Below are 19,329 nucleotides of genomic sequence, written 5' to 3'. Positions count from 1 at the left end.
ATCCACTACTGCCAACTAACGTGTGTGTGCTTTCTCACCACACCTCAAATATATAAAATCTTTTCGCCTGGCATCCTTTTTCATTCATCCTCACGATAACCCTGTGAGGGTATGATTATTTCTCCACTTGACAGCTGCAACATTGAGTTTCAGAGAGGTTAGGTGGCTTGCCCAAGGCCACACAGCAAGTAAATGGCAGAGCCAGGATACCCAGGTCTTCTGACCAGTCACCTGACCACAGCTACTCGGTAAGGTGCCATATCTGACCCTAAGCCTCTAGGTGAGTTCCTTTTCTCTAGCAGGCTCAGCACTGCGTCTCTGAGAGGCTCTGCTTGGCCCTTCTCACCCTCCCCTCCCTGTCCAGCTCCCGGCAGCCGCTTGTAAGTTCTTTCCAGCCTCCTGAACTGGAGTCCCAGCAGAAGATGTCCTGACTGGATGAAACGCTGGTCAGCAAGAGACAGGAACACCACGTTTCCATTTAGGGATTTTTTTTTTCCCCCATAAGTTGAACCAGAGGAGCTTAACCTGGTTAACTTACCCAAGTGAGTGAATTCTGAACAGTTGGAGAAAAACAGGTGAGCATCACTTAATGGAAATCTTTAAAAAAGTGGCAAGACTCTACATGTCAGAAGTAAAACGCTCACAATGAACAGACGCCACCTCCCGCCAGATGGACTCATATAATGATGTGAGCTCTGGCGTCCACGTGTTCATCTCTTTGGGGCAGCAGAGAGAGGGATGAAGTGACCGAGAGGAGGACAACTGTTCACGTGATAGCTCTGATCCTGTGTGGGGCTGTAAAGCTAGTCTATAATGCACTTTACAGACTATCTTCCAAGTTGCCTGCTGGCAAAGACAGTGCCTGTTTGATAAGAATATTCTATCTAACCTCTTTGAACTTTTTCTCAAAAACATCTTTTTTCTGAAGGGACAGGGGTTGGGGGACTGCACATGACTTCCCAACCTGTTGGATGGATGCCATCTAGTGCTAAAACGAGGTAACTCCTCTTCCCACAAGACTGGTTGGCAACCAGGACAAACAGACACAGCTCACAGGCTACCCACAGCACAGACCACAGTCCTCCGTCTTTGCCAGCAGGAAAGTCCAGACAGAGTAATATGGACCCAAATGACCCTGGCCTTTTTCTCCTACCTGCCCAGGCTGGCGTATTCTCCATTATATCTGGGGGTCTTTGGAGGTGTCTAACATGGGATGGAGAACCTGTGTGCTCCAGATGCCATGTGGAAACTTCTGCTACCCTCCTCTGGCCCTCACTGTTTCATCAATGTCCTCTGCCCAAGAAGCAGCTTAAGTCTCCTCGGCAACGCCTCCTGCAGTGCCCCCTGGGCAAGGGCATGAGTGATAATGAGACAGGATGGAAGGGGGCAGGGCACAACCATTAGAAGAATGCCACAGCCTTTGAGCATACGACAAAAACTGGTTACGACCAAGATGGTGGAAGACTTTACTTCCCGCAGACTTTGAGCCTTATTATACGCTTATTGTAATATATTAGCATGTTAATGACACGCCCACCGGCGCCATGACAGTTCCGAGGCAGACCATAGAAGCCACAAAGTGGGCGGTGTCCCAATGCCAGGGGAAATCCCCACCCCTTCTCCAAGGTAGTTAGAATATTCCTCCCACTCATTAGCGTATGAAATTACCCGGCCCATAAAAACTAACAACCCCGCACCCCAAGGCCCTCTCACTTTCTGAGAAGGTCCGCATTCTGCCTCCGGTATGTGTATCCCTCTAAATAAACCCGCTTTCATTTCACTATGTCTTGCTCTCGAATTCTTTCCTGTGCGAAGCCAAGGACCCTAACTTGGCCGCCCATCCCAGGGACTCCCCTGAGACCTGGGATGTGACCATTCTCTCGCCTCCCCCCCGCCCCCGCCATTCTCCTGCAACAATATACCAGGGTCCCTGCCTGCCAGCTATGGAGGCCCCAGGGTGGTGCTGAATGCACCCATGTGGGGTGCGTGCCCCCCTCCCCTCTGCGTAGCACTCAGGCCCTGAAGCAGGCTGCCTAGACCTGAGCCTCTCAGTCCCTGGGCCAGAAGTTGTTCTCAGCAGCAGTCTCTTTCTCTGTAGAGCTGGGCAGGCCTCAGCCCGAGGACCCTGACCAAAGCAAAAGACAAGGGCGGAGCAGTCTCACCCAGACACCCACCCAAACCACCCTGGACCTCCGTCAGAACCCAGCGTCCTTTATAACAGCCACCAAGTGGAAACAAGTCAAGTGTCTATCCATCAGTGGATGAATGGATAAACAAATTGTGGTGTATCCACACCATGGGACATTATTCAGTCTTTAAAAGGAAGGAGATTCTGATACCTGCTACAACACGAGGAACCTTGAGGACATTATGCTACATGAAAAAAGCCAGTTACGAAAGACAAATTCCACGTATAGCTAGAGTGACCAAATTCATAGAGAGTATCATGGGTGTTGCCAGGGGCTGGGGGTGGAGGGATGGGCAGTTAGCATTTAATGGGGACCGAGTTTCAGTTTCGTGAGATGAAAAGAGCTCTGGAGATTGGTGGCCGAACGCGAATGTCCTTAAGTGTGCACTTAAAAATGGTTAACGTGGTAAATTCTGTGTTATGCGTATGGCACCACAGTTGAGCAAAACCAGAAAACTGGCGCCTCCAGCACCTCTCCATCGTGGGGAGGACAGAAGGGCTGACACTGTTAAAGCGGGGGCGTCCCAGCGCTACGCCTCCTCAGGGTACAGGTGCTCAGAGGAGGCTGCACGCTGGAGAGCACCGGTTTCCCAGGGGGATGTGAGGGAAGATGTAAGAATGCCAGATGGCGGGCTGAGGAGGGGCAGGTACCGTGACAAGGCAGGGGAGGGGGGCCCCACTGCTCATCCTGCCTCTGCACCCCGCATTCGGCCATGGACCGGGCCAGGCGACAGCGGGTACTGGCCCTCCTCCCCGTCTGCCTCGCCCTCGCCTTCTCCCTCACGGCCGTGGGCAGCAGCTACTGGTGTGAAGGGACCCGGCGGGTGGCAAAGCCGCTGTGCCAGGACCATCCGGAGGTGCTGCACTGCATCCACTACAGCAGTGGCAGCAGGGACAACGGGACCCGGGCCGTCCAGTACATTTGGGAGACGGGAGACGACAGGTTCATCTGGCGCAGGTTCCACCTGGGGCTCTGGCAGTCATGCGAGGAGAGCCTCGACAGCACAGGTGAGCACGGCCTGGGGGGCCCGGGGGGACAGGTGCGGGATGGCCACTAGGGCTTGAACCCCAGCTCTGCCGCTGACTACCTGTGTGTCCTCAAGCAAGGCTCTCCACCTCTCTGAGCCTCAGTTTTCTCACCTGTAAAACAGGAACAATAGCTGTACCCATCTCTAGAGTTACCATAAAGATGAAATGACCGAATTCACTAAAACACTGCACCAGATACAGGGTGTTTATTACACGTTAGCTTTTACCATTTCCTAGTGTCATTCAGTCTCTGGCGAATCTCAAGTGGCCCCCCACCCAACCCTAAACTGCATCCCCGCACGTTTAAGGGGTCTTGGAACAGAAGGTTCTCTTAGGAAACAAACTCACCATCATTGGTGGGAAGGGAATCCCCTGTATGGAGCACATACCAGAAGTAAAACCATGAACAAGTCAGACCTTTATCTCAGGCAACCTTGAAATAACCCCAGCAAAGTAAATATTGTTTTCTCAGCTCGCAAATGAGGAAACTGAGTTTCCAGCTACACAGCAGCAAGCCCTCCACCACCACCATTACTCAACCCTGATTCGTTGATGTCTTTTGAACTTCAACGGGCTTGACAGGGTGGTGGTGAGGGAAGTGGTGAAGGAAGAGGACAGAGAAGAGGAAAGAGAAAGTTATCATTTGGAGGACGTATCTCAGAAAACAGTGTTTTTACCTCGTGAGCAACCGAGGAAGGAGGAATTCGGCAGCCTGGCTGCAAACCCGACCCCATGCTCGGGGCCAGGATGTTCTTCCCTTCCTGCTGGGAGAACACGGCCCTCAAGGTGGAAAGGAGAGGACCCCCACCCCTCAACACGCCCATCCTGACCTCAGGCTTATTACATTACATCCTTGTACAGTTTTTCGCTTTTCCTGAAGTTTCTAATTGCCTTTTCTTTCCCCATACCCGGAGCATGAGTAGTTTATTCCTGAGGTCTAAGTAAAAGGCAACAAGAAGGAACCCTCTAAGATGCTGTGTGCCCCTCCCCATCACTGCCCCCGTGGTCACTGCAGAGGGGCAGTGCCAAGCCTTGCCCTCCCATGCATACAGGCCAGTGCCTGTGGCCTTTGCTCTAAGTGTGGTGGGGACCCTGCAGCAGTACAAGGAGCTAAGGCTACTGGAGGGGCTTTCCCCACCTCTCTCCTCTGGGAAGTGCACTCTTCCTATCCGTCCACTCTCTCTACCCTCATGGACAGGCGCGGGAGGCTCATGACCCTGCCTCCCGAAGGGGCCTCAAGATAGTCTCAGGTTTGTGGTTTGGAAGATACAATCATCATACCCCTAGGCAAACTGCTTGAGAATTACCATTCCCTTCCCAAGTCCCCATCTGAGGGCTGCCTATTTCTATTTCCACAGCCGCATGTAAAGCATCACACCAGCTATCAAATGGTGCACGTCACAATCACCCAGGGAGTTTGTAAAAATCCAGATACCCAGCCCTGGACTTTCGGATTCAGCAGATCTGGGATGCGGTCTATAAACCTGCATTCCTTTAAAAAAAAATATTTAACCAAGGTAATATTTACACATAGGTAAGAGATCAAATCATTTTGAAAGGCTTCTAAGAAAAACTAACAGTCTCCTGCCGCTTCCTACCTCACAACCTAGTGCTATATCCGGGGGAATCCACTTTTAGCTTAGTTCTTTCTCCTGGTATTTGCCTCTGCATTTCTAAACAATACGCTGATATTGCTATGTTAGACAGTATCTATTAGATGTTAGATAGTATCATGTTAGACAGTATCTATTAGATGTTAGATAGTATCATGTTAGACAGTATCTATTAGATGTTAGATAGTATCATGTTAGACAGTATCTATTAGATGTTAGATAGTATCATGTTAGACAGTATCTATTAGATGTTAGATAGTATCATGTTAGATAGTACCTATTGACTTCCTGTCATAATAGACAAGGATAAATCTCTCTCACCACCACATCCCATATCTGCCATCCTTCTAATATAGTTATATTGCTGTTCTATTTAAATCAACAGACCAATAATTTATTTACACTATACACATATTGTTCATCACAGAATCAAGAAGGGTGCTATCACTACCTTAAACTTCTTATACAGCTTTTTGCTTTTCCTGTAGTTTCTAGTTGCCTTTTATTTCCCCATTCTCATAACTTTTTTTTTTTTTTTTTTTGCGGTACGCGGGCCTCTCACTGTTGTGGCCTCTCCCGTTGCGGAGCACAGGCTCCGGACGCGCAGGCTCAGTGGCCATGGCTCACGGGCCCAGCCGCTCCGCGGCATGTGGGATCTTCCCAGACCAGGGCACGAACCCGTGTCCCCCGCATCGGAAGGCGGACCCTCAACCACTGCGCCACCAGGGAAGCCCTACATTTTGTTTTCTTTTATTCTCCTCAATTCTCTTTTCTGTCTGGTGTTATCTGTATTTTTAATAAGCTCCCCTGGTGATTACGCCACAAACCAAAATGCCCCAGGGTACATAGAGCAAAGCCATCTGGAAAGAGGGGAAAGTACGGAATGAATTCACTAAAACCATTTCTGTGTCAGGCACAGGACTAGGAGAACGAGAGCAGGGGTGGGTGCAAAGGTGAGTGAGCCACAGTGGTGAAACAGAGATAAAATTAAAACAAGGAAAAATGTGATAATGATATAACAAAGACTCAATGTGATACCGAATTGGAAAGGAGGAAGAGGCTATTGACAGCTCTGGGCACGGGAAGGTTTTGTAAAGGATGTGGCCATTGTGCCAGGCCTCGAAGCAGGACTATGATTTTAATAGATGGAGACAGGGGCTGAGGATACTCCAGGCAGACAGAAATGAGTGAGCAGAGGTCTGAGGCAGGACGGTCCAGGCGTTTGCATCAGAACACAAGACAGGGGAGATGAGGAAACTTCATTACAGAAGAACTTAACTCATAAAGCCCTTCAGCATCACCTGAGGCAGCTTCTCCTCCCCAGCAACACAAGGTCATGGTCACTCCAGGACAAGAAACTGAGCAGGACAGCATTCCTTAGAAAGAAAAGGCTTAACTGGAGAAAATTAGAAGCTTTACTATTTGTAATGTCAGCGAGCTGGGGCTATAGTAGAACCTGAACTTGAGAACAAGAGTTAGAAAATTAGGTGGAAGGGAGCTGCTTCCCCAGGGACCAGGGGACCTGGAGAAAGGACTTCGCATGAGCTGGGCTTGAGAAAAGGGTGGAACTGGAAACCTCATCTCTTAAACAATGTCAAAGCTACAAGATTCAGGGCTTCCCTGGTGGCGCAGTAGTTGAGAGTCCGCCTGCCCAGGGTGTTGCAGCCAGATTGCCCTCACATCCTACATATTTCTTGATATAATAAGGTCGTCCAGGTAAACCGAGGTCTTTAAATATTGTCATCACTTTACTAAGAAGGAAGAAAGGAGGCCATTGTCCTCAGAACACCTTCCCCCCTCCCCAGAAATGTGATCACCGTGCTACAAGATGCCCCTAAAACAAAAAAGGCTAGAATTAAATTTTTACTAGATAATAACTAAAATAGTAGCAAACGTATAAGGAAATAAAGCAAAAGGCCTACATTAGGTTGCAAATAAATGCCTACAGAAGGTGGTAAGGGCTAGCGGGGAATGCCAGTGACCTTGAAGCCTCAGCCTTAGCTGAAGGGGGCATGTCTTGCTCAGCTCAGCCTTACGGGCTTGTGGGCTTATGAGCTCAATGTCATCAGTTCCTCTGGTTGTTCAAGGGAAGCAAGCTATCTGGCTTTCCATGTGAAAACACATTGCCCAGGTCCAAGAAGTCATGGCTGCAGCAGACGGCAGCCTGGGGCCCCCTCGGGGAGATTGCTCCGTACAAACTTCTGCTGTTTAGTCTAATTTAGCACAAGTGCCTGGGAGAGGCGGGGGCAAAACAAAGGAAAAGACTGCAACTGGAGGTGGATGGAAGGCACCCACCCGGGGCTTTAGAGAGAGGGTCAGGAGAGGTGAGGGGGGCTGAGTAGATCTGGCCGTAAGGACTCCAGCCTGGGGAGGATGTGCCGGAGAGGAGCCTCGGGGCTGTCCGGCCACCCCCAGCTCTGCTGCCCCCTGAGGCTTCCTGGATATTTTCCTTCTGAATCAGCTCCATCTCCATCCCCCTAAAAGTTGACCCTCCCGGGGATCCCCTACCTGGAGTGCTGTTTCCGGTCTGTTAAGTCACACCAAATCGCTCTGCACCTTCTTCCTAATGCCTTTACAGAGAGAGAGCAGCCTCCGAAGTGAAGATTTAAAACAAAAACTCCTGGCTGGGGCAGCACTTCGACTAACTGTTCTTTTTCTTGGACGAATGAATTAGTCAACAAAATGCGTTGATTTCCAATACTACGCTGTTCTGCTAAACTCAGAAAGTTCAAGGACAGAGGGACCTGGGCACCCCATAGTGGGTGGGGGCTTGGGGAGAACAGCAGACAGGTTTCCAGAGTCTGTCCCCAGGACTACGACACCGTTTCCTAGGCTGGCTGGCTGTACGGCTTGGCTGGTAAACTTCTGTCCAGCTATGTAACACCTGCCTGTCTGGCTTTGTGGGATTTATAAAGATTTTTCCTCTTAATCCTGCTGGGCTTATTCAAAAGGAACATCATTTCTGAGGATTCATATTAATCAAGGGGTCACTGTGGTCTGACCCTTCGCCCAGGCTAAACTCACCCTCCTAAGCTATTGGGAATTCTCTTAATCTCCTTGGCCGGCCTCCATTTTCACTTTGCCCTGCCCCTGGCTCTGTACCTGGCCTCCTCTTTACTCCTGCTGAGATAAGGCAGCCCTCTTCAGAAGACAAGACAGACCCTTAGGCCTCCGTGCATTAAGTATAAAGACAGCAGGTGGTGATGTTGAAAAAAGCACTGGGTCCCGGGTGAGAAAATCCAGTTTCAGCTCCTGATTCTACCAACCTGTTTGAGGCTGGCCTCCAAATCTGTAAACTACGGATATCTGTAGTTGCCTTTATCAGTAATTAAACACACCAAAAAGTGGAAGGCTGCTCCCAAGATACTTTCATAACTTTCTCATTGGAGGACTTTGATAATACCCATTTTGCAGATGAAGAAAGCGAGGCACAGAGAAGTCAAGGAACTTCCTATGATTCCTGACTGGGGCAGAACTGGCATAGAAGCCAGTCCTGTTGGATTTAAATGCCACATTCTGTCCATGATGTCCATCTGCTACTCTCACTCCAGGCCTGGCTCACAGGGTTCTAGTGAGGAGCTGATGAGATGATGTGAAAAAAGGACCCCCATCAGCCCCAAAGTCCCTTGCAAGAGAGCAGGTGCGAGTGTTGAGATTTCCCCAAGGCTGTGGACCTCCCTAGTAGAACTGGGGCGACCAGGACGAATGTTGAGCTACCATGGCCATAACACTGCTATCAACCAAAAAAAAAAAAAAAAAGCACAACCTAAAAGCTGAGAATTATGTTTTATCTGGGGCATTACTGAGGACTTAAGCCTGGGAGACAGCCTCTCAGAGAGCTCCGAGGGACCATTCCAAGGAGGTAAGGGGGGAGCCAGGATATATAGGAGTTTTTGCAAAAAGCCAGGTAATCAAACATCAAAAGATTACTGCTAATTAAAGAAAAACCAGGCATCTCAAGAAAATGAGTGCAGCACTTTTCTATGTATGGGAAGATGCAAGAGTCTGGGCTTAATGAAATTCTTCCTTTGATACGCATCTTCACTGTCTAGGGCCAGTAACCCGGTTTTCCGCAACATCCTTTGTTGACTGATACGGCAAGTGACATTCTCTGTCCACACCACTGCTGCCGCCAAAAGCAGAGAATCAACCAGGAAAAATGTCCCATTGCACAATCCAAAATGGACTTAATTAGAAGGCTGCAGAGGCCAGTGTGGCTGTAGATTGGCAGATAGCTCCCTGATTCTGTTGCGCTTGGTCCCAGGCGGTGTAAATACGCTCCTTCGGGCCACTTGTTGTGGACAGTTAGGTGACAGATGAATCCCTGCTTCCGAATCAAGCCAGAGAGTATCCCAGCAGGGCAGCTCAGCCAAATGGCGGTATCATAAACCCAAACTTTATTTCTCTTCTTCCTATAGCCCAGCAGAGGGGCAACGCAGAAGCATGAAGGGATGAGGCCCAAGGGTACTTGGAGGTTGAGCATGGCAAATCTCAAGGGTTATGGCCTTTGGGCATCTGTACCTTCAAAAGCATGCACCTGGCCATACATAGCATACTTGATGAAGTAGAAGGTGAATGCTAGCTTGCGCTAAGGAAGCAAAAAATGGGTTCTGCATTGGGAAGTCAGCTTGCTGGAGAGAGGACGTGAAAGAAGAAGAGAGATTTAGACGTGAGGCTGGAGGAATGGGGGGAGGCTGTATGAGTTCTTGAATTGGAAAGTGATCTGGAATTTTCTCTTCTATAAGAGAAAATATATTTTCTAAAGTCCAAAGATGCTCCTCAACATTACTTCTCTCCCTGAAAACTTCCAGAAAAGTTAGTTGACGTGACCTTTGCCCTCAAGGTGCTTACAGTCTAGTAATAAATGATGATTTATGCTAACCATAAGCAAAAAGGCCCCATTAGAACTCATTTTTAATTAATTAATTTATGTATTTATTTTGGCTGCGTTGAGTCTTCACTGCTGCGCGCGGGCTTTCTCTAGTTGTGGCGAGTGGGGGCTACTCTGACCGATGCGGTGCGAGGGCTTCTCATGGCGGTGGCTTCTCTTGTTGCGGAGCACGGCCTCTAGGCACACGGGCTTCAGTAGCTGTGGCACGCGGGCTCAAGAGCTGTGGCTCGCGGGCTCTAGAGCACAGGGTCGGCAGTTGTGGTGCACGGGCTTAGTTGCTCCGCGGCATGTGGGATCTTCCCGGACCAGGGCTCGAACCCGTGCCCCCTGCACTGGCAGGCAGATTCTTAACCACTGAGCCACCAGGGAAGTCCCAGAACTCATTTTATTCCATTAAGGTTTAAGTGCACAGTAACTAGGAGAGCAGCCTTTCTACCTAGTATCTCATTTAATCTTCAAAGCAAGGCTAGTGTGGGGACTGTTGAACAGATTTTAGAAACGGGAAAGCCATTCCTTTGAAGAGTTAATGATCTATGCCCCTAACTTCGCCTCTTTTAGCTCCGACCAGCTCAGACTGGGAACAGCAGGATGCATCTCCGCTACAGCCGGCTGGGCTGCATTAAATCAGCGACTTGGCTGGACCGCGCAGGCGGGACCCCTGCAAGCCCAGTGCTAATGCTGAAAATGCCTCTACCTGTGTCTTCTTTACCATTCCTTCCTCTCAGATGTCCTTGGACCCACTCTTCCTAACTGTGCAGAGAAGAATCAGGCAATTTCCCAGGCTCCTCCCACTCTGCCACCCATGATTCATTTCGGGGCTGAAGTATGGAGAAATTGGCACACCCACCTGGGACAGGATCCCAGAAGGTGATTTGCTGTGGTCTCAATCATCCATCTGTCACTCACCCCCAAACCAGAATCTGGTGACATCCGTCCACTCAGTAGATATTTAAGGACTTAGCTCCTTCAAAGGGACTACACATCAAAAGTAGCAACGCAAGGTTTTCTAGCCAATCTGTGCAACGTGACAGACGATACAGGCAAAGCATACCCCCCAGAGCGCAGAAGAAGCCTGGTGGTGGCTTCTGCCCCGTACCTGGTACACACAGAATAACTGCTTCCTTTCGCTTCCCTTCCAGAAAGCAAAATGGAGTACAAGTAATTGGCTCACTCGGTAGCAGAGATAGTTCTGATATCTGCTCTAATTCATTTTTTTTAATGATTACGAACATTGTCACTTGCCCTCTACCCAGAAAGAAATTATTTCAGACTCATATCATCATGGATGCTGTTTGGGAAGTCAAGTACCCTGGTCTAAGGCTTGCAGCGTCACTCCAGATGGGCTAAGTTATGCTATAATAACAGACAAGCCCCAAGTCCCAGCAGTTTAAGCCAACAAATTCATTTCTAGCTCTTGCTGTTTGTACTTTTCAGGTCGGTGAGCAGTGTCTCCTCACTGGAGCCACTCAGGGATCTAGGCAGACAGAGACTCCAGCTGGACTAGTGCTTTTGTGATCATGGAAGCAAGAAGATGAGAACCTTTAGACAAAACACGGGCTCTTAAAACTTCTGACCAGAAGTGACCTCCTCCCCCCATTTCCACTCCCGATTCTTGGCCAAAGAAAGGCCCGTGGCCTAGCCTGGATTCACTGGAGCAGACCTGTATCATGATCCCCCAGGGAGGTGCACCACCTGTTGGGGAACAATAAAGCCACACTCCCCAATCCTTGTTCAAAATAACCTGGATACCCTCAAGGGATCTAGAAACACAGTTTGCCCCTAATAGTCAAGGTTCACCCTACTTGGGCTTCTGTCCTCTTTTTCTTCTAGGTGAAAAGTGTAGGAGTTTCCAGAGTCTAATACCAGCTGAAGAACGAGGTAAATACCTTCCTCATGTTCTGACCACCAGCCCTCCTCGCACTTTGGACAATTTCTATGGTTTTGGTTGGGTTGGGGGAAAAGAGGAAAGAGTTATTTACGGTTTTGCTACGAAGTCAAGTCCAAAAGCCAGAACCACTGGCTCTTTTCATGTGCCCTGTAGTCAGTAATGCTAGAAAATGTTAAACCACCGACTTTGCGGAGGAGAGGGGAAGCCCTGATCGGTAGTGTTTGCAACTTTCCAGGGTGTAAACGCTCCCACCATGGCCGATTTCAAGCTACCGATGTGAGGTGACCACGGAACAGGAAAGAGATGAGTCTAGCTCATCACTTCCTATAGCGTTTTTTCTTTTCTATGACACTCATTAAATTTGTACTTACTTTCCTAGTATCTGTTTTCCCAGCTAGAATATAGCTTTTGTGATGGCATGGACCACATCTGTTCCATTCCTTGCTGTGTCTACACAGCACCTAACTACCTTATAGGCGGCCTTTTGCAAATAATAGTTTCTCTCCCTGCCCCCTTTATTCACTCCCTTCCACATCCAACCCAGTTTCTTGAAGCTGCAGATGAGGTCCCGCCCAAAGGGTAAATCATAGGCTCACACGGAAACAAATGAGATTTTGGTATCTCGAATCAGGGCTCCTCTATGCTCAGATTCCTTTGCCCACCCTGGTTAAGTGGATCCTCTCCTTTAAAAGACAAAGATAATGTCTTCTGGTGGAATCAAAATGACACTTCAACTTTTGAACTAGGCCGTGGGACCTCCAGCATCCCTCAGCTCCCCACATCAGAATTTTGCTTAGTGATTTTTCCCTTCCAGCGAACGACCATCTTTACAAACTTCTCTTTCAAGCCCCAGGACCCCCCTTTCGCTGTCAGCTTTCCAAGACTCTGCAGAGGCATCTGTGGTTTTTCACCCCGCGGTGCTGGTTTTGTATTTTTTTGTTTTAGAAGTGAACTAACTCAAAGGACTAAATATCCTAGTACTTCTAAGTTCCCAGCGTCTCTGTCATCCTTACATTTTGCAGGTGTTTTGTGGCTGTGCATTGGGGCTGAGGTCCTGAGTATCCTCCTGACGTTGACAAGCGCCATCGTCCTGGGCTCCAGAGTGAGTCATCACAGCTCTGGATTCCACTGGCTCAAGGTGGATGCCTCTGTGGCCATCCTCATGGTGCTCGCAGGTACTTTCCCCGAGAGCATGATCAGAACAGGCAAATTCCCCACAGCCCGCCCCAGAGGCAACTGGCCAAGCTCCAGCCTGGCTCTTCCTGTCGCTAGCCCATTCAGCGGGACATCTGGTCCACGGGAGAAGCCACTGGATTAACCCCACTGGTGGAAGCGGTGGGTGACTGATGAAACAAAAGGGGGAGAGGCACAAATGGAGAATAAAACTGATCGGTATGTCTTTGTCCCAACCCTGGGAAGGGGGTCCACTGGCTCTGAGAACAGAGATTGCTTTGTTTACTACAATGGTTAAGCATGAGTCTGTGGAGAAATCCTCCTTGCATTCAGATCTCTCCTACTTAATGGCGGTGTGACCCTGGGCAAGTGGCTTAACTTCTCCAAGCTAGCTACCTCAAAAGGCTATGGTGAAGACTAAATAAGAATGCACCTAGTATATAGGAAGTACTCAAGAAAATGGTAGCTTGTTAAGAATTATCATCCAAGTTTGGGGTCAATATCCCACTGACGAGGATCCCCAGTTGGTCACTGCCTGCCATACATTTATCAAATAAAAACATAAATGTTATGGGAGTCCCTGAAAAAGAAAGACAAAACAGTAAGACAACGAATATTTAAAAGCAAAATTCAAGGAAATTTTCTGGACCGAAGACCAAAATCTGTATACAGAAAACTCCCTCCAGATACCTGAAAAAATTACACAGTACATTCAAGTCCTAGACACATCCCACTAAAACTGTTAAAGGAAAAAAAAATCCTCTGGATCTCCAGGCAAAAAGACCAATTCACCTACAAAGGACAGAAAACCACACTGGCGACTGACTTCGGTTCCCACTAATTATCTGCTATGTAAGTCTACTGCGGCCAGAATATATTCAGATTTTTATGCAAAGTTTTTATGTGTCAGCAAGCAATCCACATTCTAAAGAATACCGTGACAGAACTTAGTAAAGTATGGCTTAAGGCCAAATGTAGCTCAAGGACCTCCCCTATGTGCTGGGAAAGAGAGGATAGAAAACTGACGCCTCTGAGCATAGTGACACAGGGACGTGATAAAATAGAAAGATGTGGTCTTGGGAGGGATGACATGGCAAAGGAACCTATACCACTGCGTAGATCGGTGACTCTAAGAAATTAGTGTACATGTAAAACATGAAGGCTGCTTGGAAGGGCTCAAGGAGGATGCTAGTGGGCTCTGGACATCCAACTCATGTACCGTAGAGAAACTACATTCTTCACTGTGGCTCACAAGCTTTCCTTGTGCAGGGCTCCTAGCCATGGTGGCCCACATGATGTACACAACCATTTTTCAAATCACTGTGAACGTTGGACCGGAAGATTGGAAGCCTCAGACGTGGGACTATGGCTGGTCATACTGGTGAGTTGCTGGCCACGGTGTTCAAGCCCCGAAGGACCAGCAGGGAGGCACACAGGTTTTGTAGGACCACTGACCTTGGTCATGGTTCTGCCACCTGCTACTCTTGGATTAGTTTCGTAATCTTTCTGTAGCCCAGTTTCCTCATCTGTAAAATGATGTACCTGTCTCAGTTGTGCTTACGGGAATATAAAGAGGTTATGTTTATAAAATTCTTGGCACAAAGTGCTCAAGAAATAGAGATCGTGCTGTTACTTTCTTAAACACAGCTTAAGGGGAAAAGTCCTGCTATAATTCCTAATAAATACTTCAATGAGGAGAGACCCAGCCCCTGATCCTAACGGAAAGACAGGCCATGACATAGAAGTTCTAGCTCTACCAGAAAGACTCGACCATGTCACACAAGACCACAGGGGTTCTCTTTGATGTGGACCTCCGAATCCTGGCTGCATCTTAAAATATATATATATACATATACTTACATTTTCCTCCTCTATAACAACCTCTTGTGTTACTTTCTCTTTGTAAAACAAGTGTCATGTTCAGGGCTTACTCCCTCATCCTACTATATACCAGGGTTTGGCAAATACATCTATGTTATGACTATCCATAAACTTCATGATTTATTAGATTCTGAATGCTTCTTCATCGTTGAAATCTGAAGAAGTTAATTTTTACAAATGTTTATCTTTACACCATTTCCTCCACTTGTTTGTCACTTTAGCTGTCTCCCTCTGAGCAGGTGCCATTGGTCCTGAGGTGACCTCACCAGCACTGCACACAGTCAGGAGTACCGCTGCTCTAGAGCTGAGAGGGATGTCAGGTGGGTCAGGATCCGTGGCCAATTTATATTGAGGTCCTACTGCTGTGGATGTAAGCAAATCCCAAACATCACAGGAGTTTGAAAAATGGTCTGTTTGTTTCCAATATCATTTTGTTTCCTATTGCTTTCAATTTCTTAAGTTTCAATAAGAGAAATACATACAACTAGTTTTTAAAAATCAAATGGTACTAAACATGACAATCTCTCAGTCCCATCTCTCCCTGCTCTACTCTTCCAACCCACCAAAACCCTCTGTCTTCCTGCTCCACTCTGGAATGGAGCTGTCGAGTGGAGATTTCCCTTTGCTAGTCCCTTGTTTCCTTGTGTCCTAGGTCCTGTATCATTATCCTAGTTAGTTTACAACCACTTTTTGGTGGCAGCACATCCTCCAGTAGCTTTTGAAGACAGGATTCAATGAGAGATAAATTATTTTATTCCTTGCATGTCTGGAAATGTATTTTTTCAATGCTCCATCTTGATTGATAGTTTGGTGGTATGTAAAATTTTTTGTTGAAAGTCATTCTCCCTTAGAATTTTGAAGATGTGTCTGTTTCCTTCTAGAATGTATTGCTTCCATCAAGAGTCCAATACCATTCTGATTCATGTTCTATTACAGGTAATCTATTGTTTTCTACTCTTTATTTATGGAGTCCTGAAATGTCGTGATAATGTACCTTGAAGGGGATCTTCTTTCCTTCACATTCATTCTTCTTTCATGTGCTTGGTGAGCCCTTAAATTTGAATATTCACGTCCTAGAATTCTGAGAAATTTTCTCGTATTATGTCTTTGATTTTTCCATTCCTCAGTCTTCTGATCTCTTTTCAGAGAATTTTTATGAGTTAGATATCGAGTCTATTGGATTAATTATTGAGATGTTGTTGCACCCCTTATATTTTCTATCTCTTTCTCTTTTTGGTATTTCTGAAATGTTTCTTTCTATTTGCCTCCAACTTTTCTATCGAATTCTTATTTTGAATCTTATTGGACTTTCCAAGATCTTCCTTGTTTTCCAGTTGTTCCTTTTTCATATATCCTGGTATCGCTTTATTGGTGAAATATCTTCTCATATTTCTCTGAGGATATTAATCGAAGAGTTTTCTTTTTGTTGCTGTTTTCCTCTGTTCCTTGTATTATATTTTTCCTTCAGATTCCTTTCTTTCTTTTTTGGGGGGGTGGATTTGGGTTTTTTTTGGCCGTGCCCCATGGCATGTGGGATCTTAGTTCCCCAGCCAGGGATCGAACCCTGTGCCCTCTGCATTGGAAGCATGGAGTGTTAACCCCTGGACCACCAGGGAAGTCCCCAGATTCCTTTCTCTTCTGTTTGTTGTTGGGCCTTTCTCCTAGATCTTGGTATCCTTGATTGTCAAGTCATATTTAAGGATGACTGGAAACCCTGGAGTGGGGTTGGAACTTAATAACCGGTAGGGTTTTTGTAGCTGATTGGATATGGAGCCATTTATTTTACCTGGGAATTCCACCCCATGAAACATACACACATGTCAGTTTGTAGAGGTTCTCAGCAGCCACTCTTCTGGGTTCTGTGAAAGATGAAAAGTGTAGACTATCAACTCAGAATGCAATAGGCTTCCAGAGGATAGGGATATAAAAATAACCATGCCCAGTGCCAGTGTCCTGGGTTAGAGACAACAAAAAGTAATACGTATGTTAGCAGATACTATGCTGAGTACTTCCCACGCCCATGTGAATTCCTCACAACCGTCTGCTGTGCAGCACTGCTATCGTTCTGGTTTTGCAGATGAGGAAACTCATCCAGAAAGATGAAGTTGCCACTTCAAGGTCACACAGTTAATAAGAGATGGGTACAAACCCACAGTGCAAACTCTGCACAATGACTCCAGAACTGCTTCTCTTAACCATCAACACGTTGCCTACGACAACACATTGGCTGCTCTCTGAGATCCAAATTGGGTAGAACCAGCAGCTAACGTTCCACCCCAGCAGGAAGCCCTGGAATCATAGCCCTACACCCTTTCCTAACTGTGCCTCTTGTTGACAGCCTCGCATGGGGTTCTTTTGCCCTGTGCATGGTGGCATCAGTCACGGCCGCGAGCAGATACACGGCAGCCCGCGTGGAACTGGCAGAGAAGAAAAGCGTGCGGAAGGGCAGTCAGCTCTCTCAACGCAACTTCCAGGAACCCAAGTCTTCAGAAAGTGTGTGGGAAACAGAAGCTGCTCCCAGCCCCGCTGGGTGTTCCCTCGTCAATATATCTGAGCACCTGCCATCAGATGCCAAAGGCAAGGTGTCCGTGTGCTAGCCAGGGTTCATGGCTGCCAGGTCTGCACAGGCAGACAAGCCAGGCACTTATGTCCACAATGAACATCTTTGGAGTGGGCTTCCCAAAGCTGTGGTCCAAGTAAACCTTCCACCTGCCATCTTACCCTTCACTAAACACCTTTGGCTTCAGTTTCTGATTCCTGTTAACATGTCAGTATCCTTAAGTGACATAATATTTATAGACTGTATCAACCATTGATACTCTAGTATAAATGAGCATCTCACGCTTTCCTGACAGTTTGATAAGGGTGACAAAAAAAAAAAAACAAAAAAGGGAACATGTGGGTGCTAAGAGTAAGAGAAGCTGAAGAAAAGGGAAAACAGGATTTGACTACAAAGGATGTAAATTTGTTGCCCACACAGTTTTGTTGATAGAAGAGTCCAGAACGTTTTTTCCTTAACTGACACACACAAATTGATAGTATGTGTGACTATCCCCTATTTTCTTTTTTGTTTTAATCCAGAAGAAATGAATTTAAAAATTAGTTTTGTGGTATTTTTTAAACATATTTTCTTCTAAACTTTCTAATTTCCACCTACAGGAAAATCAGTTTGGAAGGATAATCAAATGATAAAACAAAATGAGAACGGTTGAATGGAATGACATCTTGTCACAGTTAAGTGGAACAAATGTTTGAATTGGTGTGCTGAAATTAAATTGCCAGGCACTTCTGCTTCTAAAAATAAACATTGCGGAACACGCAAGTCTTGTGTGAAACAGTGGTGTGCTGCATGCTTCCTAACTTGTTCGGTGACAATTTTACAGAAATTTATCTTGTATTTTAAACTAACATGTTATTGAGGCCACAGGTTGTTAGACACAGAATTTGAGTTGTTGGGGAAAAAAAAGGACTGTCGTATTCTAACAACCCTAAATGCATCTTAGCTTAGACTCATTTTTCAAAAATGTGTTTATGTTTAGTGCATATATCATTTCTGAAAAAAAAAAAAAACCCTGAATGTTTCAAATAAAATCACTCCATCCGCTTATGTTAAACTGTAACATTTAGATTGTCATAGAATAAGGGGCAGTTCAGCGAACTTCTTCACGTTTGGGGCTCCAGTTGAGTACCTGCCTAATGAATGAGGGTCCCGTGGAATTCTGTGTTTTGTTGAATCACGCGTATCTGAAGGGACAGTAAACGGATTTTCACTGGAATGAACCCAGTGCAGAGAAGCCGTGCTGAGATCCTCCAGAGCAGAAGGGTTTGTACCCAGTGACCCCTGCCCTCCACAGTGTACATGTTCTGTTATGTGATTTGTCACCCCTGGGTGTCTGTGGAGGTAAATCCTGTGTCGCTGATGTCTGGGGCTGGGGGAGTCAGTGATCGACTAGACCCCGGGCAGGGCAGGAGACGCCTGGTTCCCGAAGCTCAGGTCAAAAAACCGATTCTTTGCTACATTCTGAGTTTCCAAGGCCCTCTGCTTCCTTTTATAGATATATATTTTTTAACATCTTTATTGGAGCATAATTGCTTTACAATGGTGTGTTAGTTTCTGCTTTATAGCAAAGTGAATCAGCTATACGCATACATATGTCCCCGTATCTCCCTTTATATTTTTTGTGTTGATCTTATTCAAGTACAACATATATCTACAGAAAAGTACCCAAACCCTAAGCGTGCAGCTTGAGGAACTTTTAGACAATGAACACAGCTGTGTAACCATCCCTTAGTTCAGGGTGTCTCATTTCCATCTATCTTTCCTCTTATAAAACAAATTTGGGTGGATTTTAATTCCTCCGTATATTGAAATAATCTGTTTACAGGTCTGTCCCCCTCTTATGAATTATAAATTATTTCTTTGCAACATGAACTGTCCTCTGTACATTCCAGCATCTAAAACAATCGTTGGCAAATAGAACCCCCAATACACATGTGTGTATATGTATGTGTATACATACACATGTATGTTTATACAAGTATGTGCACACACATTACCTGGCATCCTTCACCTCTGAATCCTGTCCAGAGTCCTCAGGAATGGGTCTCGATATGCATTAAGGAAAGGCAACAAGGAAAACCGACACAGACTAGGAAAAAATTGTCA

The 19,329-nt window shown here is 46.6% G+C and overlaps 1 protein-coding gene across 1 annotated transcript; it reads left to right on the top strand.

Annotated features, from left to right (window-relative positions):
• The first annotated feature begins 2,901 nt into the window (after positions 1-2,901).
• Positions 2,902-17,260, top strand: GSG1L2 (GSG1 like 2). Its single transcript, XM_065898110.1, has 5 exons — positions 2,902-3,196; positions 11,552-11,599; positions 12,632-12,784; positions 14,052-14,163; positions 17,002-17,260. Exons 1-5 carry the CDS (start codon positions 2,902-2,904, stop codon positions 17,258-17,260), a joined length of 867 nt encoding a protein of 288 aa, XP_065754182.1.
• The last annotated feature ends 2,069 nt before the right edge of the window (positions 17,261-19,329 follow it).

Source organism: Phocoena phocoena, chromosome 19, assembly GCF_963924675.1.
Source record: "Phocoena phocoena chromosome 19, mPhoPho1.1, whole genome shotgun sequence".
Lineage (NCBI taxonomy): Eukaryota > Metazoa > Chordata > Mammalia > Artiodactyla > Phocoenidae > Phocoena > Phocoena phocoena.
The sequence above is the reverse complement of the archived record's forward strand: the minus strand, read 5'-3'. Positions and strand labels throughout refer to the sequence as shown.